Genomic DNA, 15,515 nt, shown 5'->3' on the forward strand with positions numbered 1-15,515 from the left:
GGACCCTTATAGCTCAGCAGGAGGAACTAACTGAACTGAGACAAAATCGTGGTTTCAAGCTAAGATTTGCTGATCTACCTTTGGACAGTTTTTGGTTGGATACTGCCAAGGAGTTCCCCCTTCTGGCAAACAAAGCTATTTTGACATTGCTCCCATTTTCCACTACATATCTGTGTGAGATGAGCTTTTCAAGCATGATTGCTATAAAAACTAAATACAGAGAGAGACTGAGAGCTGTTGACGAAGAGCTACGTGTGTGTCTTTCTTCAATTCCAGCCAGAATATCAGCTTTGTGTTCAGCCAAACAGGCCCAGGTTGCGCACTGAATAAAGTATTTTATAATTTTTCATATTTCTGTTTACTTACTATTTCATAATAAAGTAATTATAAAATACTTTCTTTGTGTTCATTTGATTCCTATTCAAGAGAATTACTTTATATATAGTCAATATAGGCACAGTTAAATTTTTAAACATTTTCTAATGGTGGTGTGCCTCGTGATTTTTTTCATGAAACAAGTGTGCCTTTGCCCAAAAAAGGTTGAAAAACACTGAAATAAACTCTGTATTTGTAAATTTAACTCTCCTCCGGAAATCAATCTGCAGCATAGCAACCATAAGGAACGTTTCTGTGTTTTGCAGCTTCTGGAAAGACCTGAGAGATGAATGTCATATCCTATGGGACGGATGCGGAGGAACAAAGATGTGTAGGAAAAACTGGAAAATGAAAATGGGGAAGTAGGCACCCCACCTGGGAATAAGCAAGAATATTAAACAATAAAATTATATACACATACATATATAAATATATAATTATATCTGTCATTGTGCACGCATGCTACAAAAACAGGATCTGATTCAAGTTGTTTATTATTATTATTTATTACCATTGTATTTAGGAACCAAAGCCCCCCAAAGCTTCAAGCCCAAGAGATTGACTGTCTCGGACACACAGCCCAAAAATTAAAATGGGATCTCGGCTAGAAGCACATGGGATAAATCCCCATATGGGATAAATCCACATCGTCTTTTGTAACTACAAGCTAAAGCATGTCTTCAGAGAGCATACTGTGAACTGAATGTAAGTAAACTATTCATTACTTATAAGGAAGACTCTTGTGTCTTTATTCTTTTAGGCGGGAATCAAAGGGGTCTTACCAGGAATATACTTCAATCTGGGCATGCCAGATTGGATAGCTTAGAGATTCATATGAATCTGCAAACTAGCTTCTTGCTGTGTAAAATGGGGAAGGAGCTCTGCTATATGTAACCCACTAGCGTGAGTGTGGAAGAATAATATATAATCAATATATCCTCTCCTACTATCCACAACATTCCCAGACACATATCCCTCAAGTGCTTTTGCCTGGCTGGAATAGGTCACTAAATTGTGTTGGTGCCCCTTGTATGCCAAGATGGACGCAAGTGGGAGTAGAATTCTCTGGCTTGTTTTGTGGCTGGAATACAAAACTCACATCACTTTTGTCTCCAGCCATGTGGCATGGTTTTTATTTTATTTAACAAAAACCGTATAACTGTAGTAAAACCTCTTGGTGGGTTTCAAGAAATATCAATGAAAACAGTTCAAAACAACGGAAAACATTTACAGATCACTGAAATTAAGAGTGAAAAGGATTCAAAGACATCAACATCTACGTGTCTAGATAGGCTTGCCTAAATAAAATTGTTTTAAGCAGGAGCAAAACAGAGTACAGCAAAGGCATCTGTCTGGTCTCAATAGGCAGGGAGTTCCAATGTGTAGATGCTGCTGCACTGAAATATTGATTTTTCACAACTGAGGATTATGTGGCACTGGGAACAGCGCCCATTCTGAAGACCGAAGCAGTCCCGTGGGCTTATATGAGAAAGGCAACCCTGTCTACAAGGGAACACACTTTCTCCCTGCATGCCTACCACTGGGAGGGCACCATTCTCCCTCTTAAGGTAGTGTGACACAATAGTGCATAAAATAAGACCACAAGAGCCATCAGGTTGTTTTGAAACAACAGTTTGGGATAACACCTAAAATCATATACACATAACCAATTATCTGATAAGAATAATTTAACGTAGCAAATAATTTTAAGAAACAACACCCACGCAGTGCAAATATAGAATCAATATTGGCTAAATTGTTTTATTAGGTTTATTAATTCCATGTTTATTATTTATTGTTACCTATGAACTACTTTAAATCGCTCTTACCAAACACTTGGTTACATGCATATGGTTTTAGCTCTGATGCCAATCCATTTCATCACAAGCGTCTTCTATGCATTTTGCGATCAGGTCTGGTATTCAAAACTTCCACCTCATGGTCCACCTCCCTTGTTCCACCTCCTCCCCACCGTTGCCGGCCTAAGCTTCTTGGCTTGAGGGGAGACAGAGATTTGGCAGAGGACTTTGCCCTTACTCCTGGCACTAGGTTGCCACCCATTTGCCCTTGCTCCCCGACGGCTGGGACTTGGCTTCCTGTGCTCCTAGCACGATGGACGGGTGCTGCCTCTGTAGGTGCAAGCGCAGGCTGCTGGTACTATAATGTGCTGCGTCTCTGCCCCTGCTCATGACCCGCCTGCAGTGGCTGCAGACGGCGGTGCTGGGATCCACTCCCACCTCAAAGTGGTCCCACACGATGCTCTGCCGCTTCTGCGGTGAATCGGGCTGGCTGCTTTCGGTCTGGGGGGTCACAGCCACCCCAGGAGCAGTGGGGGAACCGTAGGCGGTACCCCCTCGTGGCACTGGTGGGGTGTGTTCTTGCTGCTCCTGCTCCACAGGGTTCCAGACAGAAGCACCTCTGCCTAGGGAAGAGGAGTGGAAGAGATCTTCACCTTCAATCAAGCTGAGGGCATCTAATACAGACACCTCCTCAGATAAACTGATGTCCACCAGTGGGCTAAGCTGTCTCCCTTCGCTCACTAAAGTGGATGACTCTGCAAGACTGCTGCTGCCAGGGCCTCCTGCCTCCTCAAACAACATCCCGGCAGTAGGAGAAGGCTTGTCCCCGCGACCAGAAGATTCAGGAACGTTAGGAATCGGGATAGGTGGCTGATGTTGTCCAACACAAGCAGAACTAGGAGGAAGATGGACTAATACGACTGGGGGCAAATCAGTCTGGACTGTGTTGCTGCAGCTGTTGCTACTGCCAGCCATTTTGCCTTGGGTAGGCCTAGTAATAAGGTCGCAACTGTGAGGAAAGACCTTTCCATGCTTGAAGGTTTTATGTGGCTTTTCCCCTGTGTGGATTTTTTGATGAGAAGTAAGAGCTCTTTTCTCTGTGAAGCACTTACCACACTCCAAGCATTTGTGTGGCTTCTCCCCCGTGTGACTTCTTCGGTGAGTAGTGAGATGCGCCTTCTGACTGAAGCCCTTTCCACACTCCAAGCATGTGTGCGGTTTCTCCCCAGTGTGAATTCTCTGATGAGTAGTGAGATGTGTCTTTCGTAAGAAGCTCTTTCCACACTCCAGGCATTTGTGTAGTTTCTCCCCCGTGTGAATTCTTTGGTGAATCGTGAGATCTGCTTTCTGACAGAAGCTCTTTCCACATTCTGGGCATTTATGCGGTTTCTCCCCCGTATGTATTCTCTGATGGGAAGTGAGCCTTCTCTTCTGCATGAAGCTTTTTCCACACTCCAAGCATTTATGTGGTTTCTCCCCCTTGTGGATTCTCTGATGGAAAGTAAGGTAAGCCCTCTGACCAAAGCTCTTTCCACACTCCAAACATTTAAATGGCTTTTCTCCTGTGTGAATTCTTTGATGACTAGTGAGATTTATCTTCTGACAAAAGTCCTTTCCACATTCCAAGCATTTATATGGTTTCTTCCCTGTGTGTGTCCTTTGATGGGTAGTTAGGGCAGAGCTATGTCGAAAGGTCTTTCCACATTCCAAGCATTTATATGGTTTCTCCCCTGTATGGATCCTTTGATGGGTAGCTAGGGCCGAACTGTGACGAAAGCTCTTTCCACATTTCAAGCATTTATGTGGTTTTTCCCTTGTGTGAATTCTTTGATGAGAAATGAGACTTATTTTCTGACAGAAGCTCTTTCCGCATTCCAAGCATTTATACGGTTTTTTGCCTGTGTGGATTCTTTGATGAGTAATGAGGGCAGAACTGTAACGAAAGTCCTTTCCACAATCCAAGCATTTATGCGGTTTCTCCTGCGTGTGAACTCTTTGATGGGTAGCGAGAAGTGTCTTCTGACAGAAGCCCTTTCCACATCCCAAGCATTTAAATGGTTTCACCCCTACATGGATCCTTTTATGGATAATGAAGTCCGAACTTTGACAAAAGCTCTTTCCACACTCTAAACATTTGTATGGTTTCTTTCCTGTGTGGATTTTGTAATGGGTTCTGTAACAGTTCTCCTCCATGACTTCTTTATACAGAGCTTTCTGGTCAGGATTCAGCAGATCCCACTCCTCCTCGGTAAAATACACAGAAAATTCCTCAAACAACCCTAGACCCTGAAAGAAAGGAAAATAGTTGCTACTTTATAGATAACTATGGGGATGAGGAACCAACGCCCTTCTCTTGCGGGGGCCCAATTAGTGCTATTACCTTCCGTTAAGAGTTTGGGTGTAATCCTTGACGCCCAAACATGGAGGCGCATGTTACAGCAACAGCCAAGGTGACATTTTTCCACCTTCGCTGCATCAAGCAGTTGGTCCCTTACCTTTCCCGCCCTGACCTGGCCATAGTGATCCATGCGATGGTCACCTCCAGGCTTGACTACTGTAATTTGCTCTACGTGGGGCTGCCCTTGAAGCTGTCCCAGAAACTCCAACGGGTGCAGAATGCTGCAGCGAGGCTCCTCACGGGGTCTTTGCCATTGGAGCATATTCACCCAGTGCTTTTCAAACTGCACTGGCTCCCGGTGGAGTACAGGGTCAGATTTAAGGTCCTGGTTTTGACCTTTAAAGCCCTTCATGGCCTAGGACAGAGGTCGGCAACCTGCGGCTCCGGAGCCGCATGCGGCTCTTTTACACTTTTGTCGCGGCTCCGCAGATCCTCGGGGACCCTGAGCAGAAAAGCAGAAGCGCCAGAAAGAGGAGGGGGATGGAGCTGGGCAGCCGAGCCGGGCAAAGCAAGGCAGCGGCGGCAGCGGAGCTCGAGAGGCGGCGGCTGCTGGGATGGAGGAGGAGGCGGCGGCGGCGGCCAGAGAAGGGCTGCTGCTGCTGCTGCTGCTTCTGCCGCCGGAGGCAAGTTCTGCCAGGCGGCTTCACGGCTCATAGCTTCCCCCGCCCACCCAGGCCACGCTCTCCTCAGCCCCGCGCGCGAGGCACCTGAGGCGAGGGGGAGAGAGAGCGCGCGCTCGAGATGGCGGGGCGGTGTGTGTGTGTGTGTGTGTGTGTGAGAGAGAGAGAGGGGGGGGTGGCGGTGGTGCTTCGGGATCCTTTTCCGTGCCTTGCTTCTGAGTGGCTGCCGAGTTGAGGGAGAGCACCTGAGGTGAACCACAAAATGGGCCCGCCCTCCCTGTCAGGGAGGAAGGGGTGAATAACGTCAGTGACGAGGAGGGGGTCCAGAGGTAGCCAGCAGGAGAGGCGGGGGAGCACGAGAGCAATTGCAGAGGGAGGGGGGCTGTTAGGCACCAAAATCCTGCATGCGGGATTTCCCCCGTTCTCTTGTGCCTATGCAATTCCTGCCCTTCTCCCTTCCCCCTCAAGATTTGCTGCAGAGACAAGCAAATGAAGAAGGGAAGAGTATTAGCTGGCATGTCCCCGGATCCCATGGAAAGCACTACAGATTCCTTTGCTTATTTTAAGTTGGCTTCAAACCTGTAATTGTGCAGGTGTATGTATGTATACATATACACATATAAATATTCATATCTCTTCCCTCTCACCTTCCTTTCACCCAGTTTCTCTGGCACTGGTTTATAAATGCTGCTATGTAGAAATGATGAGAAAGTTGCACCAGCAGAAGGAATGGATATGTGCTGTTAGTAAAAAGAGAGGGAGTTGAACTGCAGGGAGGGACAGACACTTTTCTATGTATTAATTTGTATAATGCCCTCTATGCACATGGTGCTTTGCAAAAAATGGATATGAGAGGTACCATACCCCTCTTTGCTATCTGAAATAGACTCAGGGAAAAGTGAGAGAACGGGGGAAGGGGAAGAATGTGTGGTTATTTACATTTGGCTTGTTTTGCGGCTCCCAGTTTTTTCCCCCCCTTCGGAAACGGGTCCAAGTGGCTCTTTTTGTCTTAAAGGTTGCAGACCCCTGGCCTAGGACCCTCGTACCTACGGGACCGCCTCTCCCGGTATGCCCCACAGAGGACCTTAAGGTCCATAAATAGCAACACCCTAGTGGTCCTGGGCCCTAAAGAAGTTAGATTAGCTTCAACCAGAGCCAGGGCCTTTCAACACTGGCTCCGGCCTGGTGGAACGCTCTGTCTCATGAGACCAGGGCCCTGCAGGATCTGATTTCTTTCCGCAGGGCCTGTAAGACAGAGTTGTTCCACCTGGCCTTTGGCTTGGAGCCAATTTGATTCCCTCTTTCTTTTTCCTTCTCCTCCTGTGATGAGGCCGCATTTTAATATTTTAATTTTTCAATATTTTAATGTTGTATTTTAATCTTGTTTTTAAGTTGTATTCATTCAATTTGTTTTTATTATTGGTTGTTAGCCACCCTGAGCCCAGCCTTGGCTGGAGAGGGCAGGGTATAAATAAAAATTATTATTATTATTATTATTATTATTATTATTATAGCTAGGAGCAGTGTCTATGCTCATTCCACTCATGAATTCCCTTCCCATTCGCCCCATTAACTCCCTAGAGCTTCTCCTTCTAACCCCAAGCAACTATTAAGCTAGCTATAGTGTCCAACTACTGTTGCACAAAAAGCACCTGATGATCGTCTTCCAAAGCAACTACTCTATTCCGAACTTAAAAATGGAAAGCGCAATGCTGGTGGTCAACAAAAGAGGTTTAAAGACTCTCTCAAGGCAAATCTTAAGAAATGCAGTATAAATGACAACAACTGGGAAACATTGGCCTGTGAGAGTTCCAGTTGGAGAACAGCCTTTACCAAAGGTGTCATGGACTTTGAAGACATTCAAACTCAGAACAAAAGGGGGGAAATGCTAAGAGGAAGGCACGCTTGGCAAACCCTCACTGTGATCAACTCCCGCCCAGAAACCTATGTCCCCACTGTGGAAGGACTTGTGGATCCAGAATTGGTCTCCACAGTCACTTACAGACTCACTGTTCTTATTCACAAAAGAAGAAGACAAAAAACACTCTCATGGTAATCTCCTGTATCTTCCTCCTCCCACATGTTGCAACTGTTAAGCACCCTTTCCAGCTTCTGCCCAGTTATGAAGCCACCATCCCTTCCTGTTCTTCAGATCCTTTCATGCCCTTTATTTCACCACCAATTCCCTTTCCACTCCCTCATTTATTGCAACTCCCTTTGCACCCCTGTCTTCAACTTCACTTTCCCCTCCTCCACCCTCCTTCCTATGTTTCTCAACTCTCTCTTACACACTCCCATGTCCATGCCTTATCCCTTCTTCTATTGTGAGGCCCCCTTTGCGCACACCCCTATGCTAAAATGTGTTACTGCAACTTTAAGATGGATAGAATCTTAAGAGCAAGCCAGTCAGTTAGCTTGTTCAGATAGAAAAATTTAGTTCAGTTGACAGATGTTGAACATACATGGGTGGGTTGTTTTTTTAAAATAAACAAATACATTCTTCTGAATAGCTACACTGAATCTGGAATGCATGGTAAAGGTAAAGGGACCCCTGACCATTAGGTCCAGTCGTGGCCGACTCTGGGGTTGCGGCACTCATCTCGCTTTACAGGCCGAGGGAGCCGGCGTACAGCTTCCGGGTCATGTGGCCAGCAGGACTAAGCCGCTTCTGGCGAACCAGAGCAGCGCACGGAAACGTTGTTTACCTTCCCACCGGAGTGGTACCTATTTATCTACTTGCACTTCGTGCTTTCAAACTGCTAGGTTGGCAGAAGCTGGGACTGAAGAACGGGAGCTCACCCCGTCATGGGGATTCGAACCGCCGACATTTTGATCGGCAAGCCCTAGGCTCTGTGGTTTAACCCACAGCGCCACCCACATCCCATGGAATGCATGATGCCGGGAGTGAAATACATTGTTTGAAGGTACTATGGAATATTTGAGGGCTTCACATCATTTATTTCTTTCACGTGAGGCAGCTGTAGAATGGAAAAGGGAGAAGTTTAAAACAGCCAGCTTTTTTCATTCAGGGTCTCCCCCTTCTCACCGTACTCAAACAACAGCAGAAGTTTGAGTAAAGTGGGTGTCGAGGGACAGATAGACAAATAAAAGGGGGGGTAAACAGGCAGAGGTTTGAGTAAAGCACTGATGGAAAGACAAAGAGCAGTTGGTCCTTTAAAAAACCCAAACCAGTTTTAACAAGGAGAAACACAACACAGGGGACAACACAGACGCTGACACCAAAAAAGCTAACACAACAAATCTGTTCCCAACTCCCTTCTTGCTGTATTTGAATTATTCTTTAAAGTGCCACTCCCCCCACCCTCAGTGCTACTTTCTGCTCACTCTGCTGTTTAAAACTGCCATTTTCCTGTGTGTCCTCTGCTTCCACTTTACTGAAAGCTCTGTTGTTTAAAACCATCATTCTCCTCTCTGTCCCTCCACCCCCAGCTTTACTCAAACTTCTGTCATTGTTTCCCCCGCCTCTTTCAGTGTCTCTTCCTTCTTGCTGTACTCAGACGTCTCCCTCTCCCAGTCTTCAGCTGCCTCATGTGAGAGAGAAGAGATAAAGGATGTGGAGAAGAAGAAGAGGAGTTTGGATTTGATATCCCGCTTTATCACTACCCTATGGAGTCTCAAAGCGGCTAACATTCTCCTTTCCCTTCCTTTCCCACAACAAACACTCTGTGAGGTGAGTGGGGCTGAGAGACTTCAGAGAAGTGTGACTGGCCCAAGGTCACCCAACAGCTGCATGTGGAGGAGCGGAGACGCGAACCCGGTTCACCAGATTATGAGTCTACCACTCTTAACCACTACACCACACTGGCTCCTTCAAATATCCCACAGTTCTGTACTCAGACCTCTACTACTGTTAAAAACCACAATTTTCCTCACAGTAGTACTCCATCCCTGCTTTACTCAAACCTCTGTCATTGTTTACAAATACCCCACTCAGCGTCCTTCACTTCTTGCCCCCATACCAGGGCCAGTACTGCTGTGCAACTTGCCTTCTCTTTTGTTCCCTTAATGGACTACCAAAACCCATAACATTCTCCAAAGAAAGATGATTATTATCCTGAGGAACTTAAACATTCTTTAATGGTATTCACAGCCTCCTAGGCAGGCTGCTTTGAAAGAAGAAAAGAGGAGGAGAGAAATCAAACAAGATGAATTTTAACAGGGAGAAATGTAAAGTATTGCACTTGGGCAAAAAAAATGAGAGGCACAAATACAAGATGGGTGACACCTGGCTTGAGAGCAGTACATGTGAAAAGGATCTAGGAGTCTTGGTTGACCACAAACTTGACATGAGCCAACAGTGTGACGCGGCAGCTAAAAAAGCCAATGCAATTCTGGGCTGCATCAATAGGAGTATAGCATCTAGATCAAGGGAAGTAATAGTGCCACTGTATTCTGCTCTGGTCAGACCTCACCTGGAGTACTGTGTCCAGTTCTGGGCACCACAGTTCAAGAAGGACACTGACAAACTGGAATGTGTCCAGAGGAGGGCAACCAAAATGGTCAAAGGCCTGGAAACGATGCCTTATGAGGAACGGCTAAGGGAGCTGGGCATGTTTAGCCTGGAGAAGAGGAGGTTAAGGGGTGATATGATAGCCATGTTCAAATATATAAAAGGATGTCACATAGAGGAGGGAGAAAGGTTGTTTTCTGCTGCTCCAGAGAAGCGGACACGGAGCAATGGATCCAAACTACAAGAAAGAAGATTCCACCTAAACATTAGGAAGAACTTCCTGACAGTAAGAGCTGTTTGACAGTGGAATTTGCTGCCAAGGAGTGTGGTGGAGTCTCCTTCTTTGGAGGTCTTTAAGCAGAGGTTTGACAACCATATGTCAGGAGTGCTCTGATGGTGTTTCCTGCTTGGCAGGGGGTTGGACTCGATGGCCCTTGTGGTCTCTTCCAACTCTGTGATTCTATGATTCTATGATCTGTTTAGGGGTGAGCAGAAGAATAAGGTCCCCAGGTGGTTCCAAGCCTCTTTCAGCACTGATCGATCCACCTACCTGATCTGGTTCCACAGCAGCTGCTTCTTGACCATCGCAAAAAGGAGAAGCCCGAGGTGGTCTTGCCAGCCTCATTTCATCACCTGTGAAAGACAATCGTAAGTGCGAAGCCAGTAACACTGGTTTAAGTTCTCAAGTATTGGATGGCAATTCACTTTTGAACTAAGTTTCCAAGGAACAAAAACACATCCCAAGAATTTATAACATAATCTTTTTCTTTTTTAAAAAATTATTAACAGGCCAATCACATCACATTAACCATATCACATTAGTTCCAAATTATACAGCCAAATTTTAAATTTTGTTGGGGGTACCCATACACCAAGCTTCGCACGTGTCCAAAACGGGCATCGCTTATCTTACTGCTTTAATTAGGAATTTATAGCATAATCAATAGAAGGAGATGAAGTTAGTCTTTACCCAGTGAGGTGGCATGTCTGTCTATCTCCTGAACATTATCCCTTTGCAAGAGATTGCATTTGGTCTCTGACAGAACCTTCTCCGGTGCAGAGAAATCTTCAGACACTTCTGCAAATGGACCCTTTACCTGAAATAACAATGAAGGGATCAAAGACAGAAAACGGGGAGAAGGATTAGTAAAGGGACACTAGAAATAAAAGGTCTTGGTAGTTGGGACATTCCTACGTGGATGAATCCCAGAAAAGGTCTGACAGTTACAGAGAGCGTTAGCCCACTGTCCCTCAGATTCTGAGCCCCTTGGAAGTACCAGGACAAAACTATATTTTACCTGCTGCTCTGCCTGCTTCTTGTCGTTGGCCTGGCTCAGGAGGAAACCTTCGGCCAGGGCCACTGCCTGGCAACAGGTCTCTGCTCCACATTCCCTTACCCAGCTCTCAATTTCTTCTGGGAGGATGGCCAGGAACTGCTCCAGAATCACCAGGTCCAGGATCTGATTCTTTGTGTGTCGCTCTGGTTTCAGCCACTGACAGCAGAGATGGTGGAGTCGGCTGCAAGCCTCTCGGGGCCCTTTGGCCTCTTGGTGGCAGAACTGTCTGAAACGCTGGCGCTGCACATCTGAGCCGAGCGTGTCCTCCTTCCCCAGGACCTTCTGCACTGTTCTTTCCCAGAATTCCCTGGGGCTGCCAGCCTGGTTTGTACAAGGACTTCTTCCTGCTTGGTGGGCAGCTGAATCTTCCTTTTCCATCCTTGATCTCTACTCTAAGGAAGTCTCTGACTGGGCCCAAAAGGCCTCTCCCTGTTCTGTTAGAGGCTGTCCAAAATGGAGGCTCTACCAAGTCCTGCAAAATGAACAAATGGTTTGGTGAGTGAATTATACCTTTCTGGAGAGGAAGATTTCCCCTGGAAATGTAGATGAGTCTGAATATCAACCAGGACATCCCCCAGAAGTAAAGGCAGTTAAATGCTAAGACCCAGAGAAAAATGAGACTTGTTGGCGAGTTTCCTTGAAGTATTTGCTCTGGTTGAGACTCAGAAGATCCCTCCCAGTGGTCTGTCCTCTACAACTAAGAAGAGCCTGGCTGCTGGGTCAAGACAAAGATCCATTTTGTGCAGCCTCTTGTTCTCACAGTGAAGATGAAGAGTTTGGATTTGATATCCCGCTTTGTCACTACCCGAAGGAGTCTCAAAGCGGCTAACAATCTCCTTTCCCTTCCTCCCCCACAACAAACACACTGTGAGGTGAGTGGGGCTGAGAGACTTCAAAGAAGTGTGACTGGCCCAAGGTCACCCAGCAGCTGCATGTGGAGGAGCGGAGACGCGAACCCAGTTCCCCAGATTACGAGACTACCGCTCTTAACCACTACACCACACTGGCTCCTATGGGGATATGTAACAGGATATTTTCGGTTTTGGGTCACTTCTTGCCAAACTGCTGTCCAGAATTTATACACCTATGGGCAGTCCCACCATATGTGGGGAAAGGAGCAATTTTCATCTGACAAATCCTGGGAGGGGGGTGGAATGAATGAGGCAATAAAAAATCGCTGAACGTGCTACAAAGCCCTCCCTTGCACCAGAGCCACATCCAAAATGACTGGACTTTGTGACCATCTTGTGCTTCCAAAACTGTGGAAGTTGCGAAATTGTCTTAGCAAACTTGTGTGGGCTGTATTTACTGTACATCCATTGGACTTTCTGTAGCCTTGAGCCCTGGCAGTCCTTGAGAGTGATAAAGGGACTTGGAGCGCTTGTCTGTCCCTCTGAATTTCTTTCTCATTCTCCCCCACCCCCACTCCACCCTCGCAACCTCTCTCACACACACCTGTGTGTGTTCAGCTTGATCATACATGACAGATGGTCACCTAATATCTGAAGAAGAAGAGGAGGAGGAGGAGTTTGGATTTGATATCCTGCCTTTCACTCCCTTTAAGGAGTCTCAAAGCGGCTAACAATCTCCTTTCCCTTCCTCCCCCACAACAAACACTCTGTGAGGTGAATGGGGCTGAGAGACTTCAAAGAAGTGTGACTGGCCCAAGGTCACCCAGCAGCTGCAGGTGGAGGAGCGGAGACGCGAACCCGGTTCACCAGATTACGAGTCTACCGCTCTTAACCACTACACCACACTGGCTCTCTCCAATGGGAAGCCTGCAAGAAGCACATGAGTACGAAAGCAACCGGTATCTAGAGGCATCCAGTCCCTGGCGCTGGAGGTGATACAGCTTTATACAATCATAGAATTACAGAGTTGGAGTGGACCCTGAGGATTATCTTGTCCAACTCTCTGCAATGCAGGAATATGCAGCTGTCCTGTACAGGGATCAAACTGGCAACCTTGGTCAACTGTCAACTGTCATGAAGCTTAGTTTAAAGAAAAGCAGCCACAACACAAAACCCCACACAAGAACTGAAGCATTAACACCCGACCACCGACCCCACTCACCATGCCCCTCCCCCTCTTTCCCCCCTTTCTTCCTACCCTAACATTGTACACAACACGAATGCCTCACAGCAAATGAAACTGATCTGTAGAAAACGCAACTTGAAAAAAGAGACAATACATGTATTTTTTGTAAATTATGAAATCTTTTTAAAAAAATATTTAAAAAAGAAAAGCAGCCACTGAACTAATGAAATGGCAACTGATTAACTTTCAAACTCACTTGTGCAATAAATGTACATTTCTTGAATTATACAACTTTTAGAAGACATCTGGGGGCAGTCCTGTGTGGGGAAGTTTTTAACGCTTGATGTTTTTATTATGTTTTTATATATACTGTAAGCTGCCCAGAGTGGTTGGGGAAACCCAGCCAGATGGTTGGGATATAAACAATAAAATTACTTGTTGTTGTTGTTGTTGTTATATATTTGTTTCATGCAAAGACAGAACATTTCTCTGCAGTGCTTGCTATCTGCTATTCATTCTCAACACATGGAGGTTCCACTCCTCTGAGCGGAGATATATTTCCCCCCTCCTGCTTTCTTCTCCCACCTCATCCCAGTCAAAGTTTCGCACCGACTCTCTAAGAAGTCAGCCTGGATGATAGCTCCGTCGGTTAGAGCATGGTGCTAAGACGTAATGCCAAGGTTGCATGTTCCATCTCCCTTTGGGACAGCTGCATATTCCTACCTTGGATCAGACGATCCTCGGGGTCCCTTCCAATTCTACGATCCTGTGAATCTCTTTCCTCTGGACAGGGCTCAGTAATAATAATAATAATAATAATAATAATAATAATAATAATAATAATAATAATAATAATAATAAAAAAAAAAATAAATAAAAATATTATTTATACCCCAGAAATGTGCAGAAATGCGCCAGAGGACAGGCAAGAGCCCAGTAGATGAGACTTTCCACCTTCCCAATGTGAAGCACGCCCAACCCTCCTTTCTTCCAGTTGCTGACCGGATCTCTCCCTTCCTCACTTTCCCAGGAATCACCCCAAAGCTCTCCCGACCCGACCAGGAGGAAAACACCCGGGGCAGCCCTTGCCAGAGCCCCCCACCCCCCACTCGAGAAGGCGGGGCAGGAAGCGGCTGCGAGGCTTCGCAAGTTGCTCTGGAGACACCCGAACCCCGCCTTCTTCCTCCTCCTCGCGTCCTCTCTAGGAATCTCCCTGCCCGGCATCCTCCTCCGAGGAATTGGTATTAGGCAGGGAGCCTCCTCTCTGTGAGACTGGTGCGTCCAAAACACCATGCAAAGGCTTCATGCTGCAGAATGCGATCCTGGGATGTCATGTGCCAGAGGCAGTTTCCCCCCCTCCAGATTTTTTCACTTAAGAGCAGCAGGTATGTTGGCTTATGCTGCTGTCCGCCGCAAGAGTCAGTCTGTCAATATTATTTATTGAATTTATATACTGCCCTATACCTGGAGATCTCAGATATTAGTCCGTCTCAGATCCTACTACTACTACTACTACTACTTTATTGCTTATACCCTGCCCATCTGGCCAGGTTTCCCCAGCCACTCTGGGCAGCTCCCAACAGCACAACAGAACATCAGACATAAAAAACTTCCCTAAACAGAATAAAAAAATTCCTTCCAGTAGCACCTTAAAGACCAACTAAGTTAGTTCTTGGTATGAGCTTTCGTGTGCATGCACACTTCTTCAGATACAGTAGTGTGTATCTGAAGAAGTGTGCATGCACACGAAAGCTCATACCAAGAACTAACTTAGTTGGTCTTTAAGGTGCTACTGGAAGGAATTTTTTTATTTTGACTATGGCAGACCAACACGGCTACCTATCTGCAACTTCCCTAAACAGGTTTGCCTGTGTCGCAGGAACACCCCCCCCCCCCAAAAAAAATCATTCAGTTTGTACAAACGTCACACTCACTCACACTCACATCTGAAGAAGTGTGCATGCACACGAAAGCTCATACCAAGAACTAACTTAGTTGGTCTTTAAGGTGCTACTGGAAGGAATTTTTTTATTTTCACACACTACATACACTACCCTTCTGTTATAAATTCATAGAAAATCAACCATACATCGGATTGGCACTGTTCCACTTTTATTTTACTCCATGAAGGAAGGACTACAAAATGGGGAAGGTTTGATACAGGCCAGCCATAATCCCTTGAGCATACCAGCACACCCACAGGAGCCCTGCCCAGTTGCTATGCCAACCCTGATGGTCCTAGACAGAAGACCATCAAGATCACAAAGATCTTCCATATGGGAGTGGATTCAGCATGGAGTGGAACAAAGGACAATAACCAGCTCTTCCCTCTGGGGGCAGGAAACTGCAAACTCCCCTCTGTCACCTGGAAAGTACTCATGGGGAGGGGGAAAGGGGGAACCAGCCAGGTGACAGGACACTCAGGTTACCACCACAACTCCTCCCTCAACCCCTCCTTTCTGTAATGTATGTTTCTGG

General features: G+C 46.3%; 1 protein-coding gene across 8 annotated transcripts in view; it reads right to left on the minus strand.

The window, feature by feature from the left end:
- The window catches only part of LOC310701140 (uncharacterized protein), a 61,924-nt gene extending 47,274 nt beyond the window's left edge, over positions 1-14,650 (minus strand). Inside the window, exons 1-5 of one of the 8 annotated variants that reach the window (XM_083491477.1) lie at positions 14,075-14,650; positions 10,962-11,472; positions 10,634-10,760; positions 10,214-10,296; positions 852-4,460 (exon numbers count right to left, since the gene is read on the minus strand). In XM_083491477.1, coding sequence (XP_083347603.1) covers positions 2,421-4,460; positions 10,214-10,296; positions 10,634-10,760; positions 10,962-11,378 — 2,667 coding nt within the window. In that variant the 5' untranslated portion in view covers positions 11,379-11,472; positions 14,075-14,650 and the 3' untranslated portion in view covers positions 852-2,420. Of the gene's footprint in view, positions 1-851; positions 4,461-10,213; positions 10,297-10,633; positions 10,761-10,961; positions 11,473-12,874; positions 13,615-13,760; positions 13,883-13,991 lie in introns of those variants that run through there. The other 7 variants (XM_083491480.1, XM_083491475.1, XM_083491476.1 and 4 more) reach the window with 7 other exon arrangements.
- Positions 14,651-15,515: the final 865 nt, after the last annotated feature.

This window comes from Podarcis liolepis (genome assembly GCF_965112155.1).
Source record: "Podarcis liolepis genome assembly, chromosome: 2".
Classification (NCBI taxonomy): Eukaryota; Metazoa; Chordata; class Lepidosauria; order Squamata; family Lacertidae; genus Podarcis; species Podarcis liolepis.